The sequence below is a fragment of the Orcinus orca genome, chromosome 20 (genome assembly GCF_937001465.1).
Source record: "Orcinus orca chromosome 20, mOrcOrc1.1, whole genome shotgun sequence".
Lineage (NCBI taxonomy): Eukaryota > Metazoa > Chordata > Mammalia > Artiodactyla > Delphinidae > Orcinus > Orcinus orca.
The window spans coordinates 19,116,724-19,135,339 of NC_064578.1; the positions used below are offsets into that span (position 1 = coordinate 19,116,724).

Consider the following 18,616-nt stretch of genomic DNA (forward strand, 5'->3'; position numbering starts at 1 on the left):
CTCTGAGACACCAAAGACCTTATAACCAGTGAAATAATCTTAAACTGAAATCTATTCAAAAGCTTTGAATCAATATAACCAAACTGACCCAGGAAAGAAGGGCCTGGGCCTAGGGAGCCAGGGCAGGCAAGAGTAAGAGTCCAACAGGGATGAGCTTGGCTTTGAGACCAGGGGTTGGGAAGCAGTGGCTAGGAACCCACCTGTATTCCTACTGAGGGGTGGGGCAGCCCAGTCACTAGATGTCCCACCAGCCTACAGCATAGAAACAAACACCCACCCTCTGTTCTGGGTGGGAACAACTGGGGTGGGAGCTGGAGATGGGGAGAGAAAAAGGGGACATGAGGCCAGGGGCCCAGAATCAGGGTGCTCATTTAGGCTCTGCAACCAGCATCCCCTGGAGAGGTCCCTGCTGATCTGTCCAATGACACAGACATCAGAAAGGGTAGTCGACAGGGCTGTGCATGTGGGCTGGAAGTGACCCAGGTGCCACCCATGGCCTGGTCATAGCAGATCTTGAGAGAGGTGATGTTCCTTGGATCTAGCAACTCCTGGATCCACGGCCCACCTTCAAGCCCAGGCTCAGACCTGTGGTGCAAAGCTAGGCACGAACATGTATTTCCCTGGCTCGGGGTCCAGGTGGGGTCTCTGAGGAATGGCTCTGACCTACCACCCCCATTTCCACCTAAAAGCAAGGCAGCCATAGGCCCAGGCAGGGCTGAGAAAGGGCTGGTGGGTATAAGGCTAAATGGAACTCACATAGGACAAGTCCTCCAGGCCCCTGCCCAGGGCCTGCCCTGACACACAGCTGCTGTCCGAGCCACTGGAGCCACTGGCTGACGGGCACTGGGAGGAGACCTCTGAGTCCTCAGGAACTAATAAGGGAGACTGGGTGAGCTGTCAGCAGAGGAGGCCCAGACCCCAAGCCATGCCCTCCTGCCTCTGGCCAAGCCCAGACCTACTCAAAGATGGCTGGCTGCCCAGCTCAGCTTCAGTCTCCAGTACTGCTTCCTCTGGGAAGCCGGTGGAATACAGGGGCCAGCGGAAGCCCAGAACAGCTGGGTCTCTGTACAGATGCAGGTTGAGGGACCCCAGTACAGAGCAAGAAGCAGGATCTCCAGAAAGGGAGCTTGAGGCCCCCGGGTAAGGGCTGTCATAGTCAAATGGGGCCACAGCAATGGAGGCCCGAGAGCGAACTTCTGTATGAGAAAGAGGGTCAGGTTGGGACAGGCCAGAGCCCAGGTGGGCCAAGGTCCTGAGGTGAGCGCAGGCTAGGGCTGACAGAGGTCCATGTTGCCACCTGTGCAGCTCTCCTCACCCCAACCCCCTGCAGCCTGCCTGCTACCTTGGCACTTCAGGATATAGTTGACGGTGCGGTCGTTGATAGCTTCTTTGCTGGGGGCGATGTCCTGGAAGGCCTTGTTCCCCACACCCAAGGACACCATCTCAGCCATGCGCACCTCTGGGTGGAGAGTGGACATCTGGACATGAGCCCAGCCCTTTATCACTCTTTCCCCTTATATTAGTCTCTCCTGTACACCCACAGCCTGCAGATTGTCCTGTGCACTGAGCCTTTCCCAACAATCCCATGAGGTGTCATAATTCTCTTCTTAAAGATGAGGCCTCTGACACTCAGAGGTTAATACTGTGTGCACAGTCTGAGACTGACTGCAGGACTGCCTGACTTTGGAGTTCTTTCCCCCGTGCTGGCTGCTGCTGAGGGACTTTTCCACCCTCCCAAGTATTTCCAGGTCCCTAGGCCCTCCTTGGGGCCCCTCTGGGACAATGTAAGCTCTCCAAGGAGGGGAGTGTGGGGTGAAATGGGGCAGGGACCCACCCTTGTTGTGGACAGCCTGCCTCCAGAGCAGGCGGGAGATGTCAGCTGTCCAAGCCTGCTTCGTGGCCAAGCTGGCAGCTTGTAGCACAAAGGTGTCCCTGGCCTTGCGACGGCGAAACCAGACCTCAAAGCGCAGGTTGCTATCCCCAGAGCACTCAGTGAGGCCAAGGTCTGCCATCTGTGTGGCCAGGAAAGGAGCTTAGTGAGGCACTGGGGGTGCAGGGAGCAGAGGGAGGGGTTGAGTGGGCCTACCTTGAAGGAGCGCTTGTAGGCAAATGTGTCGATGCCTTTGGGTCCTCGGCGAGGCTTGCTGAAAAGCAACAGCTCCTCAAAGAGGAAAACACGACGCAGGGACTTGTGGCGCCCAGAGCACACCGTGAACTCATCCTGCCGGACCAACTGCCCCTGTTCCTTGAGGTTGACCTGCCAAGTTGGGGCCCAGTGGGTTCCCAGCCTCTTCTAACCCCCTCCCTTCACACCCACTGCCCCTGCCCACCACAGCCTGCGATGACTCACGTCACAGCCCTGGATGGCATCCATGGCTAGCAAGTCATTGCCGTGTCGCAGCTGGAAGCGCACGAGGCTCTGGGCAGCCCGCAGGGCACTCAGCTCTGGCACGGTTCCCCCGCAGGCCCGTGCCAGCTCTTGCAGCAGCAGTGTGTACTTGCTCATGCGCTGGATGGGCTTCAGCAGATAGGAGGCCAAGTCCAAGTGGTCCCCCAGTGCTTGCTGCTTGTCCTGCCAGGTGCGTAAGAGACCGTCAGGGAGCTTCAGGTTACCTGCTCCATCCCCCCCTCCCACTAGTCTCAGGCTCACCTACCCTGAAAAAGATGTGACCGTAGCTGGTCATCAGGGCATCGGAGCATGGTTTATTCTTGCTGTAGAGTGCGTACATCCCAAACTGCACCCTCTGCAAAGATACACAGCTTTGCTCTGGTGCAAATGGGCCAGCATCCAAGGGGGCCAAACCACTCTCAGTTTGGGAGGATCAAAATGCCTAAAGGTCCCAAGGAGGCCTCCCCACACAGAGCCAATGTGCCCTGCTTTGAATGACGGGTGATCTGGCAAGAGACACTGTGCGGAGAGGGGCTTGCCCTCAGGCCCTCTGGGGAAGAAGTCCCGCATACAGCTTTGCTGCTCCCACAGCTCTGAGGGCAGTGCTCTAATCTCACCTCACCTCAGACTATACCTTCCCTTGCTCACTACACTATGCTACACTGACTTCTCTCTTCCTTGACCACTGGGCCTCTTTCCTGCCCAGGGCTTTGCACTTGATCTTTCCTCTGGGTGGAATGCTCTGACTGCAGCCCCTCCCTCTGGCCTTAGCTCAAACATCAGCTCCTCTAAGCGGCCTCTCTAATTGCTCTCTCTAAAGGGGATACCTCTGCCTTGCTGCTAACTCACAATCACCTATCTATCCCATTTTTCCCCCCTAACCTCAACTATAACATGGAATTATCTTTTTTACTTTTATGTCTCCTCTGCTAAACTAAGAGCACCCTGAAAAACAGGGACCGGTTGGTCCTGCTCATAGCTGTACCCATCACAGGGCCTGACCCCAAGCACGTGCCCAGTAGCTCTCTGTTGAATGTGGCAGAATCAGCCAGGGCCTGTACGGCCTGAGGAGCTTACATGGCGCAGGAAAGCATAGGCCACCCGGGGTGGGTGCTTGGTACAGGCCTCCAGCTCACGCAAGAAGAAATGGCGGTGGAAATCCCGCAGCTTCTCCAGGTTGCCAAAGAGGTGGGCGCGCTGGCCACGGAGGCCCTGGGGCACATCAGGGCGATCCAGCTCGGGGAAGTAGTTCTCCATGGTATAGTCAAGAGCACGGACATACTCCCGCTCTGTAGCCACCATCTCCGCCAGCACCAGATGGAGTCTACCAGGTAGGTGGAATCAGGACCCAAGACATCTGCCCTGCCACACTGCCCTCCCCGCCCTGCTCACTGCCTACCTGTTGGGACTCCTGGGTTCAGAGCCACCTGGCGGAGGCATGGTGGGGCATGACCCTGACTGGGCACCAACTCCAGCCTCTGGTCTGTGGCAGGCAGCCACAATGGCCTCATGGTGGCAATGGTGGGCAGATTCTCTGAGACTCAGTCCCAGATTCCGATCAAGGCTGTATGCCTTCCTCAGGGGAGGGGAAGGAGGTACAGCCAGTACCCGGCTGACACACAAGCTAGCTGTGCTACCTGTCAGTGATGGCTTCACAGCAGCTTCCAACTTCTGGTCCAGGGCCAGCCAGGTGTCCTGGCACCGCGCCCAGGCCCAGCGGCACTCCTGGCGGATACCCTCAGATCCCAGCCCTGTGGCTAGAGCCCACATCTTTCGGAAGTGGGCAGGAGGCAAGTCAGGATGCTTGGTCCAATGCAACTGCAGCCGTTGCAGCACAACCCCTGGGCGTTCCTGTTCCAGCTCTGCCAACACCCGCTGCCCCTCCTCAGCCCACATCAAGGCCTGCAACACCAAAGCCAGATAGGTATTGAGGAAGGATCCCACCAAGACTGCTGAGCCTTCTCCTCTACCTCCCCCCATCCCCACAGAATGTTGGCCCCAGGCTGCATCCTCAGTGGTAGGATTTTGGGGTCAGACTGAAGACAGGAAAACAAGCAAGGTATACAACAAAGCCCAAGCTGTCGTAGAGCCGAGCAGCCGCCCCTCTGGCTTCACTGACCGCCTGGAGCCAGGGGTGGGACCCCTCACCCACCTGCCTGAAGAGCTGCAACAGCCTCTCAGCATCCGCCAGCCGCTGCCGCCGCTGGGCTAAAGCCCTACAGAAGTCAGTCAGCTGGGCTTGCAGGGTCAGAAAGCGGGCCCCAGCGGGGCCCAGTTCAGCCGCATCCCAGCCAACCAGTAGCTGCAGAAGTTTCTCCCCTCGCCTGACCTGCTCCTGGAGACAGAGACTGGGCTCACCAAGCCCGGGCCTGGTAGTGCAGCCCGCGAGCCCTGGTCTTTTCCACAGATGTCTACATGTCCTCATCAGTCACTTCTGTGAAGACCTTCCCTCCACCCCCAACCCATTCCCCTCTCTCTCCGTGCTCAATGAACAAGTAACTAAACTCACCTGGGCAATTCGGTCCAGGTCCCCAAAAGGGCCTTGGGCCTGAAGCAGCATGTCCAATGAGGGTTCCCTTGGCTCCTTAAGTGCTGGCCAACCCACCTGCTGTAACCACACTTCAATCTGGAGGAGTACAAAGAAAGAAAAGAGAGCTGCTGTGGGGTGGGGGTGATGCTTGAGACGAAAGGTGACGCCCACCTGGGCAGATAGTTCTCACCTGGTGCAGCTCGCCCTCCTGGGCCTCCAGCATCTGGACCAACTCCAGTGCTTGTACTCGCTGGTTACTCTGCAGGGTCAGTTGGTGCAGCAATCCATCCACACGACCATACAGCTCCTCAACCTCGTCCACTGCAGGCCTGGTGCATGGTACATGTCTTAGCGCCCCTGCTGAGTGCCTAGCTCCACTCCACCCTGTCCTAGGACCACAATCCTGGCTGGTTCTGAGCCAGCCACTGAGTCCTTGGCATGGGATATGGTGGGCTGGGGAAAGATTTGGGCTTGCACCTACCTGTAGTCTGGGCTCAGGGTCACCTCTGGAACCTCCTGCTTCAGCCATGCCAGCTCCAAGGCTCCCTGGCACTGTAGCCATGCCAACTGAGGTGAGTCTAGCACATGCTGCATCAGGACCCGTGCCTGCTGCAGCAGCCGACCGACTTCCTGTGATTAAGGGCAACAGGCAGTGGAGGTGTGCATGGGAGAAGAGGAAGAAGATAGGGAGCATTGGGGGAGGTGCTGAAAGGAGACACTCACCCCAGACTCCATGGGCTGGGGCACAGCCTTCATGCTCTCAATGGCCCCCTGGAGCAGGGCACAAAGCACCTGGCAGCTCTGCTGTAGGGTTTCCAGACGCTGTGAGCAGAGGCAGGCATGACCAGGGCAGTGCACAGTGCTAGTCCCAGGCATCTTGGATCCCAGGCCACTGCACTGCTCAAGCCAGCCCAGGGGAGCCTCCTCTGCTGGCCAGATTGCCTGCCTACCCACCCTATGCCCCACCCAGTGCACTGACCATCCGGAAGCCCAGCCAGGCCTGGTGGCAGTAAGGCAGGCCTCCTCCTAGTGAAGTGGGCAACCCCGAGGTGGAGATGTGGGTCAGCAGGCTCTGATCAGAGGACAGCTGCTCTAACTGCAGAAAAAGAAGATGTAGTGGACTCAGGCCTGGTGGGGAAGTGCCCCACCTCCACCCTGGCCAAATGGCTCAGTCCCTACCTGCAGCCCTGAAGGCACCTCCTGAGGCATCTTTCCTATTAGCAGCACCTGGTGCACCGACCCTGGGGCTGCTTCCTGCAAGGAATCTGAGCTCAGCCCTGCTCCTAACCCTATAAAAAGGGTTGTGGGGAGGAAGAGGAGAGCTATAATCCTGTACTCACTTGCAGCTGGCTGAGCCCCCAGAAGAGGGAAGAGATTGGGGAACAAATTCGGGCGTCCACTAACACGGTCAGTCCCAGGGCCTGTACTTTGGGCCTAAAGGAGCAGGCTTTGGTTCAGTATCTGTTTCCACAACCCTGCCATCCCCTTGCTCAGGTTGTCCCCCAACCTCCACCCCGCAACCTGGGGATGCTTCGCAGGTAGAGCAGGAGGCGGATGAGTTCATGGCTGCTGCACTTGGGGTGAAGCCAGGCCGGGTTATGGGCACTCAGAAGCAGCACTGCCCTGCCTTCTACATCCCGAGTGCCTGTGCAGAGAAGGCAGTGAACACCTGCACAATCAAGTCACCCCACCTCTTCTGTCTCTAGTGTCTCCCAGTTACCTGGCAGGGCAGCCAGGCCACTGGCAAGCAGCTCCCAGGCGAGGTCTTGGGCCAGGAGGCAGTCAGTGGACTTAAGGAGCCTGGATCCGCTGGGGTCTTGGGAAGGAAAATGGCTTGGGTCTACATTGGGCCATTTACCCAGAGACCCCTACGTGAACTTGGGCTTTAGCCTAAGTAGAGTCAGAGGCCTCCCCACATCCAGGTACCCTCACTCCCTTCCAAGACTTTCCTTCCTTACCTGCCTCCAGTAGCTCTGATGATGTCTCAGATAAAAGATCCCCGAGGTTCACAGGGTCACTGTCCAACCCTTCAGGGTCCAAGCGGATTGGCATTGCCCTGCCTGAAACTGAGTCCCCTGCCAAGCCTCCTCCTTGGCTGTCATTCTCACCCTGTGCCAGACTAAGGTGGGAGATCATTGGGCATAGGAGGATCTCCATTCCAGAGGAGGCTGGTTCCTCCCGCTGGACTAAGGAACCTCCTAATACACCCCTCTGGCCATCCCCCGACCCATCTGCAACCTTCTGTCCTGGAGTTGACTGAAGCTCACCAGGCAGAGGGCTGCCCTGTAGCCCTTCCCCCTGGGCTGCCCCTGCTGGTGGGCTCGGAGGATTGGGGTCCTGCATCTGGAGAGCAGCTTCCCCCTCATCCCAGGCATCTCTGAAACTGCACACAGCAAACCTCCAGTCGGTGGCGTGGCCCTGGGAGGCTGACGACTCATCCCCATCCTCCAGGGGCCCTTCCATCACCCCTTCCTTAAGGGTGGGCCTACTCCCAGCAAGTGGCAGAGGAGCTAAGCCCTCGGTGTGAACTGAGGCCTCAGCTCATCCAGGAAACAGGTTGAAGATGGTCGGGTAGGGCTGAGCGGGCGATGCAGGTAGAAGGCACTAGGCCGTAGGAGGTGCCAGTCTTGGTGCTCGGCTCAGGGAGCGCAGTCAGTGCCGCAGTTCAGGCCTGAGGAGCGGGGAGAAGAGCCGGTGTCTCTCCCTCCAGCTCACGGCTCGCGGGTCCACGCTCACTTGGGCCTTCGCCGGGAGCGCCCCAAGCTCGAACGCTCACTTGCCGCCACGCTGGGCGGGCCTACGCAGGTGGGACGCTCACGGGGTGGGCGGAGCGTTGCCTCGTGCTCGCGCTCCCGTGGGCCCAGCCGACCCTGGCGCCCCCCTCCCCCCACCACCCGGGGACTCGCGCGTCCGCTCCCTCGCTCGCCCGCCCGCCCGCCGCGCTCACGCCCGGGGTACGCGCCGAGGGGAACCCCGAACCCGGGAGGCCAGGCAGCCAGAGCCCTCGAACGTACCACACCGTCGCCTCGACGGCGGGTACCGCGCGGCGCCTGGCGTTGACGGGCGCCGCCTCCTGGCCGCGGGGGCGGGAACGACCGCGGCAGAGGACCGGGCGCCACGCCGCACCGCCTCCTGGGGGCCGGAGGACGCAGCCACAGCCCACCCGCCAGGCCCGACGGCAGCCGCCTGAGCCCGCCGGAAAGCGCGAAAACGCGGGCTCTCGCAGCGTCCCCGGCCCATCCACCCCCTCGTCCCCCGCGGGCCCGGACGCCTCAGCTTCACCGCCCTCCCCCGCGCCGCCGCCCAAGACCCCGCTGACTCTGACTTGGCTTCTCAGTTCGCCGGTTGGGGCAGCGACCAACGGCCTTCCCACCGCGCCTGCTCAGCGCGCCGGAAGCGCTCCTCCGCTGGGGAAGGCGGCGTAGGTGCGCGAGGGTGAGTGAGCAAGGGGTCCGCCTGGGGCTGAGGGAAGGGGCTTGCAGGGTGGCGGCGTAGGGGAGGGGGGCGCTTCTGCTCTTGAGTGCACGCAGGATGCGGGGAGCCCTACCACAGCCTCCCTCAGCAAGACAAGGAGCACTCGTTCCTGTCAGCTGGGAGAAGAAAAGTGTGGGCCCAGGGGCCCAGGAGGCCTCTAGGAAGACACCCTAAACCCAGGCCAGCTGCTTGGTGCTGCTGGCAGCCAATAGGGGTATCTTCATGGAGGGTGGGAGGGAGGGACCCTTCCGTTGCAGACCCCATCTTCCTTCCAGTCCTCAGTCCCAGGCACCAAGAGCCAGGTTCTATTATCCCATGATGGGCTGCTGTTTGGGTTAGAGAGAAGGAGGAGGCAGGGAGGGGGCTCTGTGGTGGGAGCTGACCCAGACCTGCCAGGAATCCACCAATCCGCCAGGGCCAGCCCCACCACTCGCTTGCGCTTGCGTTCCTGCACTTCTTTCATATACACTGCCTCCCCAGCCCCACACCCCTCCCACAAAATCCCACCGAGGAGGCTGAGACTGAGGTCAGGATTCTGGAACCAGAGGACCAGCTCTGCTCTTCCACTTACCTGATGGGTGAGCTCCAGCAACTCAGTTGTCTTTGAGCCTCATCTTTCTCACCTGTAAAAAAAAAAAAAGGAAGAAAAAAGAAAAGAAAGTCATTCTTTCCTCCTGGGATTGCCCCGAGAACTAGGAAAGATCCTGTATGTCGAAAGTCCCCTTGCTGCCAGCTCTTGGGCGGTGTTCGTGTCCTGCCCCTCATTTCATCCTCAGTTGGGGGACCCTGAACTGGTGAAAGTCACTTGGACAGTTGACCTGTGAGATCTCTCCCAGCTCTGAGGTGTGAAGTCCCTTTGGTGCATGTGGGCCTGCTGTACCATAACATGCTTAGGCCCTTGGTTCCTTGTGGGGAGAGAGCAGTGGGTGCAGTGGCTTCCCTGGCTCTAAGGTAGTCACCTCCTTCATGAGCCCAGGGAGGCTGCCAGAGGAGGGAACCTGGGCATCAGAAGCAGGCACAGAGGGAACAATAGCCATCCTCCCCTCCCCACCATCGCAGCTGCCACGTCAGCACCAAGTCCAGGTTCTCAGAGCAGCTGCCCAGGAGCCTTCTTCATGAGGGCATCTGGCTGTGAGTGAGGAGCCTTGGAGTTGTCCTGCTCCATCCCCAACCCCCAGCAGGCCCTCTCATCCCACCCTCCTCTAGCTTCAGCGAGCATCAGGACCAACCTTGGCTCCCTCCCCAGCTGTCCTAGAGCCGCCCCACTGAGTCACTGCCTCCAGCTCCCTCCCTCCCCTTCTGCTGCCCACTGTCTGCCCACCCCCACCCACCAGCCAGGCCCCCTGTGAGCCCTAAGAGCTGGTTGGACCTGCTGGCAGGCACATGTACCCCTCCAGTGCTAAGAGAGACCTCAAGCCACAGGCCATAGCTGACCCCAGCACCCCTGAGCGCAGGCAGACAGACTGATTCAGCAGCAGGGCCAGGCCTTGGTTTATTCACTGTACATAGAATGTACGCTGTAAGCTCTGCGAAGACAGAGACTGTGTTTTATCCACGTCTATACTTCTAGCACCTAGCACAGGGCCTGGAATAAATGCTGAGGGGTGCCTGAGACTGGTCGCACTACCCCTGTCCTCCTGAGGTTCCCCATTTATGAGCCAGGTGTAAACCAGAGTCGCAAATGGAGACAGATTCAGAGGCTCGGTCTGAAAGGGATGCAGAAGAGGCAAAGAGCTGCAGAATGCACAGCCCCAGGATGGCAAAGATACAGATAGAAATGGGGACAAACTGAGCCTAGTGGGGAGCACTGGGGGCTGAGCCTGGAGCCAGCCTGTGCCAATGACCACAGCAGGCTCTGTGGGCTGAGCTTGCAGGACTGAACAATGACTCATGGGGCCCATCTCTGTGGCTCTCCTGGCAGCAAAATCTACTCACAGCAGCCTTTTCCACTGAGATCATAAAATGGGGATAGGCCTCCCTCCCCTGCCCCTTCCCCAGCCTTCCCTCAGCTTTGCATTTCTTACCAACATGACTCAACCAAAAATGAAGTGGGAGCTCTGTGCCTCAAGGAGCCTAGTGATAAGAGATCCACAATCATTGCCCTCATTCCATCCCAAACCTTGCATACCCTTTTTAGTACTGCCCCAGACAGTTAAGTTGACAGATACCCTAAACCCTCCAGATCTCTCTCACCTCTGGCCTGAATAACTCCAGACTCCTTAGTGTGGTCTTCAAGACCTTCTAGAGGCATCACAGCCTTCCTGACCAGCTCTTACACAGGCCTGGAAAACTCATCTGATCACAAGTCTTGTCTCAAACTGTCTCCTGTACCTGGTATGCCCATGTCCATCTCGCCAGGTCAAAATCCTTCCTCCTTCAAGGCACTGGAGGCTACTTCTGCCATCCTGCCTAGTCAGGTGGTGACTTGCTTGCTCTCCTGTATCCCAGGTGCCTGCCTCCTCCCGGCTGTGCTCACCTGCTTTCTTACCCTCAGTCTGCTCATCTCTGACCAACCCTATTTGCCTGGAAGTCCCCCCTTTCTTTTACCCAGCTCCAGGCCCAGGAGCCCCTCTGCACCCCCCTCCCCTACACCATCAGTTGTCTGATGATGGGGATTTTATTTCTAAACGTTTCTAATCTCATAATTTTTGAAGGATGTGGTGTCTGGACCACCTTCCTCTGGAGACCTGGTTAAGATTACAAATGGCTGGGCTCCCGTAGACCTGCTGAGTCAGAACCTTTGGGGTAGGCCCAGGAATCTGTGTTTGACAAGCTCCCAGTGATACTGAGGTCTGAGAATGGCTGCCTGCCCTCTTCAGCACAAGCACCTTCACATCCCTGGGCTGCTGGAGGAGCCTCCCAACAGGTCTTCCATTTCTAGCCTTTCCTCCTACCAACCCTTCCTCCACGTGGGGTTTCACACATCCTCCACCTGGCACCAGCTACATTCGAGCTCCCTAATGTGCATCACTGCCCACACTCCCCAGATCATAATTCTCCAGACTGGCTTTCTGCCACCTCCAAAACTCAGTGGGGTTACCCCACCCAAGCCTTTGTGTCCCTGGCTGGTCTGTCCCCAGCACATCACCCACTGCTCCTTGCTTTTCACCATCTGTGTTCCAGATATCTTTTATTCACGCTGCTCTTCCCACCTAGAATGCACCCATGCAATTTTGCCCATGTTGTCAGAGCCCCTCCACACACACACACACACACTCATGCTCCTCCCAAAGCCCTCCCAGATTTCCTCAAGGCCTCATATGTTCCTTGGCTTGTAATGTGACACCAATGATGACAAACATAATCCCTTACCATGGGCCAGGCTGTGTACTAGGTTTTTCCATTTCATCAGCTAATCCAGACAGCAACCTTATGAAGTAAGTATGATTGTTACCTCATTTTAGAGATGAAGACACTGAGGCTCAGAGAGAATATGTGACATACCTAAGATAACATAGCCAGTGAGTGAGAGCTGGGACTAACCAGCTGGGCCTTAACACTGCCGACTATAAGCAGTGTGAGGGCAAAGCCTAAAAGTCACTCTTCCTTCTCTTCACACCTTCCCCAGGCGTGACACAGAAAAAATGTTGACTAAATTTGTAACCTTTGCAGTGTGTTGGGTCCTTCAGATCTGTAAAGATTACGCACAGGGTGGTGATTACCTAGGGCTAGGCAGAGGGTGAGGAGTGACGGCTGATGGTAGTTTCTTTTGGGGACAATGAAAACATTCTAAACTAAGGCTGTGGTGAGGGTTGCACAACTCTGTGAATATGTTAAAGACCACTGAACTGTACATTTTAAGTGGGTGAATTTTATGGTGTGTGTGTTAGGTGTCAATACAGATAGATACTTTTTTTTTTTTTTTTTTAATTCTCCAGCCCAGTGGAAATTGAATCTGGGTCTGCTGTTATCAGGGATTTCTGTCCCTAAATGTTTCTGGACCCCACAGTATCCAATTTGTGTCAGAAACACTCAAGGTAACCAGCTCCCTTGAGATTGTCCTCCCACCCGCCAGGTGCAGAACACTTCTGTTCATTTGTCCTACACCTCCCTCCAGGTGTTTAAGGAAGGCTTGTCCGGTCCCGGTGTGTGGTGGCTGCATCTTTGGGCACCTTGGCACCTGACCTCTGGGGTCTCTTTTCCTACAGGTTGTTCCCATTTTGTGGACTCCCAGTTCTGTGACCCTGTGCCCATACAGCAATCCCCCGGACTGCAGGCATCCTGTAAGGTGACGTATTGGGAAGGAATGGGAGAGGAGGGAGGGAGGGCCATAGGGCCTAACAGTCCTTCCCAGGACCCCAGGACCCCCCTCCCCATTCTCTATCCAGGAAGCCCTGGGGCAGGGAGTTGGCAGTTTCCATCTCCCTCACCACCTGCCCTCTTGCCTCCTGCCCACACCCCAGAACCCCCAGACACATGGACACAGGACACGCATCCATCCAAGAGATGTTTAATGTATCTTAGGTTCAAAGTACAAAATACAGGGCAGGCGCTAACCCCAGGAAAGTCACCTGCCACCCAGTCAGCCCCTTACCACTGCAGCCAGACATCCCAGCCCCAGAGCAGTGGAGCAGTGGCCCTGGGATACCTGGCTCCTTTCCTGTTTGGGGAATAACAAGGTGACAATGTGGGTGGGAGCCCAGAGACCATCGTCTCCCCTCCTCATAAAACCCAGACCCAAGGATCTGAAAGGTCCAAACTTGGACACAGAGCAGCAGATCCCTCAGAGTAACCCTGGCTAAGAAGCAGCCCTCTTGTGAACCCTGGCCCAGCCCTGTGGCCATAGTCCTGGAAAAGGAGGAACTATTGCCCCAGTGACTGGCAGCAAAGGGAAGGAGATAAAGCAAGGAGTGGAGACAGATTCCCACTGCCCTAAACAAATTGATTATGGGTAGCTGACCCAACAGGGCAGCAAAGCCTGCTGCACCTCCCACCCCATACCCTCTGAGGACCAGCCCCTCGTGGAGCCTTCTGCCAGGGTCCTGTCCTTGCACTGGCGCTAGGGAGGAGATGGAGGGCAGGAAAGGCCAGTGTCAGCTGAGGAATGATGCCCTTGCTTTGGGGGCAAGAACATCTGCGTAGAGTCACCCCATGAGGACCCTCTGGGGAAGGGGCATCAACTACCTGCATCTCTGGGCCTTGCCCCTAGAAGCTCTGGACTGGGTCTTGAGCCAGGGTAAGGGCCTTACTGAAAGGGAAAGTGGCAGGAGTTAGAAGCAGGGAGGGTGGTGAAAAAGGTCCCTGTGAGGACCAGCCCAGGAGACCCTTCTGACCTGCCCCAAGGGAGCCCAGTTGCTACTTCAGTCCAGGCCCCTCTAGCCCCATGTCAGGTTGAGTGGGCTCCTCTGCCCATTGTGCAGGGAAGGTTTCCACAGGGGCTCGGCCCCCTGCTCCTCCTCGAGTCCCTGGGCTACAGCCGGCCACCTCTGTTGAACTGGATGCACCAGTGGGAGTTGGCGGTGCCTGGGCTGAGATGAGTGTGGTCCTCGTGTCCCATGAGGGGCTGCAGCTCCTGCTGCTGGGGGATGTCAGCACTGCTCTCGCTGTGAGAGCGGCCAGCCTTGGCCAGGCTCGTGGGAAAGGCAAAGCTAGGGCGTAGATCAGAAGGCAGGTTGAGAGGGGCCTGGGGCTCTTCAGTGACCAGTGAGCGGGGAGGCAGGCGGGTCATAGGTGGGGCCTGGGTACAGGGCGGGGATGCCAGGCTCTCCAGGGACGAGATGCTTTGGTTCCAGCCTGTCTGCATGTCCACGGGCACAATCTTGGTGGTCTCTGAGGACACGTAGACTGCCAGGTCCCCCTGCCCACTCTTCCAGGGCAGCTCCTTCTCTGCACAGGTTGGGGAAGGGGGTATGATGCGTGGGCTTGGACACACCTCAAGGCTCCCTGGGGACAGAGTACACATGCACTCATTACCAATCCAGTGGAATCTTTCTCAAGTATAAGCACACTTTCAATAAATCAGTTCACTCCACAGTTGCCACATAACACCCACGTGTGCAGTTTTTTGATGCATGCCTTGCCGCGTGGAAGCGCCACAGCTGGTTTTGCTCCCCATAGTATGCCCAGCACCTAGCACAGGGCTGGGCACATAGCAGTTGTATGTGTTCAACAAATACCTATTGAACAAGTGAAAATAACTAAAGCAAGAGAAAGCGGGATCAAGGCAAGAAAAAACCCATCTACGATCAGCCCTCACCCAACTTGCAGTGCTAGTCTTAAACCACATCCTGCCAAGCCCCATCCCAGGGTGAGACAGCAGCGGAGTGAGGAAGATCTTGAGGCTTGGCCACTGGGCTCCTTGCCTGAGTTCCCACCACAGCCCTTTGGTGCGACAGAGTCCAGGAGTGTGAGCTCATGTGAACCTAACAACAGGCTAAAGCTGTGCCGGCGAGGGGGATGCCAGAGCACAGGGGACCTGAGAATCCCAGAACTGCTGGCAGCCAGCATGGAAGGCCTGGCCGCTGCATTACAGGAAGTCTGAGGTTCTGAAAGAGGAAACCTGGGAAAGAGCAGCCCTCTGGCCACCTACCACCCCTTGTTCTCCAAAGTCAAGCTCAATGCCTTGTGTATAATAGGTGCTCAGTATGTGTCTGCTCATTGATAAAGTCCTGAGCACTCCAAAACTCTTGACTGAGTATGTTATGAAATGTATTAATTCTGTGATTGAAAGTAAAACTACCTCTCTTGAAAGACCTGGGATGCTGGATTGAATTTTAACAACAACAAAAACTAAACGAAAAACTTCAGTGTTGGGCTTCCGTGGTGGCGCAGTGGTTAAGGATCCACCTGCCAATGCAGGGGACATGGGTTCGAGCCCTGGCCCGGGAAGATCCCACATGCCACGGAGCAACTAAGCCCGTGCGCCACAACTACTGAGCCTGAGCTCTAGATCCCACGAGCCACAACTACTGAGCCCACGTGCCACAACTACTGAAGCCTATGCGCCTAGAGCCCGTGCTCCGCAACAAGAGAAGCCACGGCAATGAGAAGCCCGCGCACTGCAACGAAGAGTAGCCCCCGCTCACCACAACTAGAGAAAGCCTGTGCACAGCAACGAAGACCCAACACAGCCAAAAATTAATTAATTAATTAATTAATTAATTAAAAAAACTTCAGTGTTCACCTTCAGAGGATGCTGGGGAACTAACTGTTGGTATGAAAACTGATAAATAAAATGAAAAATTCAAGCATTTATCCATTCTTCCCTATGTGAACTGTACCTCAAAGTAACTAAGTAATTGATGAAGGGAAGTTTTTTTTATAGAAGAATTACTGTTAATCAATGCAGATGAAAAAAGAGACATAGACTATCACCACTGTGCAGCCCCTAATGAAATGCTGGATCTGGCAGTGATCACCAGTGGCTGCCAAGACTGTCTGATGAAAAGTTGACAGGGAACTTGATAATGGACGGATCAAGCCAACAACAGCTAAATCCAGTTATCAACGTTAACCTCACAAAAAGAGAGACACCCAGATGCCTCCTGGTGTGATGAATGCAATAGGAGGTACAGCATCACCACCTATGAAGTATGCTTACCAGATCTGATCTGGATTTAATTATTGGTTTAGAGGAAATATAAGGGTCAGTGAAACATATTAAATGATGCTTTGGGGATGCAATCAGCAAAATCCAGACAAGGAAAGACTGGGGGACAAAGAATCAGGTTATTTCAATAAATCCAGTGGAAGAAAAAAAGGTATTGGTGGGGGGAACCTATAAATCAGGGTTTTTCAGACTTGACGTTATTGACAGGTTGGAAGAGATACTTTGTTGTAGGGGGGCTGTCCTGTGCATGGTAGGATGTTTACCAGCATCCCTGGCCTCTACCCACTCACTGCAGAGGTAGCCCTCCAGCTGTGACCACCCAAGATGTCTCCAGACAATCCCCTAGAGGGCAAAATCCCTCCACCACTACCCTCTTAAGAATCACCGCTGTAGATTAAAAGAGACTTATCAACAGATTTCATGGGTGGGTCTTGTCTGGATTTTTATTTGAACAAACCTACTGTAAAAAAATATTAAGATAATCAGGGAAACTTGAACACTGACTGGATATCTGATAACAAAGATTTTGGATATGATAATGGTATTGTGGTTATATTTTTAAGAAGAATCTTTATCTTTTAGAGATACATGCTGAAGTATTTTTTGATAAAGTGATAATGATATTTGAGATTTGCTTCAAAAGAATCCAGTGAAGAGAGGGGCATAGTGAGGGGTATGGATGAAATAAGATTGGTTAGGAGTAGATAATTATTGAAGCTGGCTGGTGGATAGATGGGAAGTTTATTTTACTATTCTGTCTATTGTATATTTTGAAATTTTCTATAATATGTTTTTTAAAAGACACCTAGGGTGCTTGAGCCAACTCAGGCTCCTCTCTCAGGTCAGGCTGCCACCCTCACCGGGTCTGTACCTGAGGGCTGGTGTGCTGAGCATGGGTCACAAAGGAGCCTGGTGTTAGGTTTGCTTGTCACCTCGTGTTTCTCGCCAGAGAGTAAAGGGAGGCGGCACGGCAGTAAAAAGGCTTTGGGTTTTGAATCGGGTGGGTCAGGTTCAAATTCTGGTTCTGCTGGCTCTGGACAAGTCCCAAATTCCTTTGAGCTCAGTTTCCCCATCTTGGTTGTTGTGAGGATTGAATCAGATCATGTATGTCAGGTGTCTGACATAAAGGAGATGCCCAGTAAATGCTGGTTGGTGAATAAATGAGCGAATAGGAAGAGGTATTGTCTGGAGTAGGGCCATCAGTGAAGGGGGAGGAAACCAGCTGCACAGTTCCAGAGGGAGGTAGGCGGGAGGAAGCCATTACCTGAAACTTTGCCCTCTTGGAGAACCTCACTGGTAGCCCGAGCCACAAAGATGATCCCTTCATCGTCCTCCTTCTCTGTCTCCGAACTGTCGCTGTCCTCCTCCTCCTCAGACTCTACGGTTAATATCACAGCAGCTGGAGAGGGACAAGAGCCGAGTGGGGTTGGCCACCAGCAGCTGCCTCTTGGTACCGCACAACCCCAAGCTGGACCCCCTGTCCACCCAGGTAGAGCCCGCAGTTGGCAGGGACACCTGCTTTGTCCTGTGGCTGTTACAGCACTGGCCTGTGGAGTTGGGTGTTTGAGAGGAAGGGAGGTGGGGCTGCAGAGCTGAAGGAGGCAACAGGGAAAGCCAAGTCCTCAGAGGAAACCATAAGGAGAGTCACACTTTCCAGCTCCCCCATCATCTCTCAGCCCCAGATCCCATCGTCAACTGGAAGCACAAACATCTGGAGGGCTGGAAGGCCCATCAGTGTGCAGCTCATCCAAACTCCTGGTTTTATAGACGGGGACACCAGGGTTCACCCATCCTTCAAGGCCCAGACCAAGCTCCCCCTTTTATGACACCTTCTCCAAGTCCTCAAGGCCTGTAACCTGTAGTTAGCTATCTGATGTCACAGATGTCTAATAACTGCTTAGATATGTTCAGCTTTGAAATCAAGTATGCCCATCTAGTCCCTGAGGGGAAGAGCCCCAGTTTATGGTATTGAATGCTGTACAGAGGAGGTCCTTCAGGCTTCTGGCTGATGGGCCCCTGCCCTTTCCCTCCCTATCCCATCCTCAACTCCACCCCACTCCCTGCTTGCCTGTGTCCTGGAAGCCCAGGTCTCGAGGAGGTTTCCCATTTGTAGCCTCCGTGTTAGCCATGCCATCCTTCTAAGGACCAAAAAACAAAAAACCCTAAGCCTCTGGCCCTGGCTCCAAACTCCAACCCTGTCGTCTGGTGGGGTCAACAGGACAGGTCTTCCTGATGCAGCAGGGAAGGGAATCTGTCAATCCCAATGGTTCTACCATCCCTTGACCCCACCCCCACCCCCACCCCCGCAAGTGTGGAGTCTGACATGCCCCAGCAAGGACACTCAGTACGTCAGCTTGGGCTGAATAAGGAGCTCATGGAGTCCCCCCAACGAGGAATCTGCCTTTCTCCTGCCCATTTCACCTCTGGTAGGTGGTCCTGCTGCCTCCCAGCATGTGACCACATGGACAAGAGGCTGATCTCCTTCTGAAGCCCTTGCCTTCCCCTTCTGGGGCTCCAGGAAGAGGCAAAAGGGAACCCAAGCTGCTGCAGCCCCCAAGTCCCTGAGAATTATCCATCTAGGGGGGCCCCCTAGGCTGGATTCCAATACTTGGGAGCTCAAAACTGCGTGCCGTCAGCCTGCAGCTGCAGACAGGAGTCCCAGAGAAAGCACATG

At 55.7% G+C, this 18,616-nt stretch overlaps 2 protein-coding genes and 1 long non-coding RNA gene across 5 annotated transcripts in view; 1 reads left to right on the top strand and 2 right to left on the bottom strand.

Annotated features, from left to right (window-relative positions):
• On the bottom strand, positions 1-9,094 carry PLEKHG4 (pleckstrin homology and RhoGEF domain containing G4). Its single transcript, XM_049703774.1, has 20 exons — positions 6,878-9,094; positions 6,640-6,735; positions 6,441-6,564; positions 6,260-6,353; positions 6,099-6,173; positions 5,899-6,015; positions 5,643-5,741; positions 5,401-5,549; positions 5,110-5,248; positions 4,899-5,015; positions 4,542-4,724; positions 3,789-4,291; positions 3,467-3,713; positions 2,655-2,744; positions 2,351-2,572; positions 2,087-2,257; positions 1,835-2,012; positions 1,343-1,459; positions 960-1,196; positions 1-872 (listed from the first exon to the last, which is right to left on the bottom strand). The coding sequence occupies exons 1-20, from the start codon at positions 7,380-7,382 to the stop codon at positions 742-744; spliced, it is 3,594 nt and encodes a 1,197-aa protein (XP_049559731.1). The 5' UTR covers positions 7,383-9,094; the 3' UTR covers positions 1-741.
• Positions 8,217-18,616, top strand: part of LOC125962746 (uncharacterized) — a 15,438-nt gene continuing 5,038 nt past the window's right edge. Inside the window, exons 1-2 of the long non-coding RNA XR_007474435.1 lie at positions 8,217-8,354; positions 12,542-12,621. This is a non-coding gene — a long non-coding RNA (uncharacterized LOC125962746). The remainder of the gene's footprint in view (positions 8,355-12,541; positions 12,622-18,616) is intronic.
• SLC9A5 (solute carrier family 9 member A5) overlaps positions 12,828-18,616 on the bottom strand; it is a 20,517-nt gene continuing 14,728 nt past the window's right edge. For 2 of the 3 annotated variants that reach the window (XM_004280862.4, XM_033407711.2), the window contains 3 exons: positions 18,011-18,080; positions 17,207-17,341; positions 12,828-14,276 (listed from right to left, as the gene is read on the bottom strand). In XM_004280862.4, coding sequence (XP_004280910.1) covers positions 13,804-14,276; positions 17,207-17,341; positions 18,011-18,080 — 678 coding nt within the window. In that variant the 3' untranslated portion in view covers positions 12,828-13,803. The remainder of the gene's footprint in view (positions 14,277-17,206; positions 17,342-18,010; positions 18,081-18,616) is intronic. The other variant, XR_004477461.2, reaches the window with a different exon arrangement.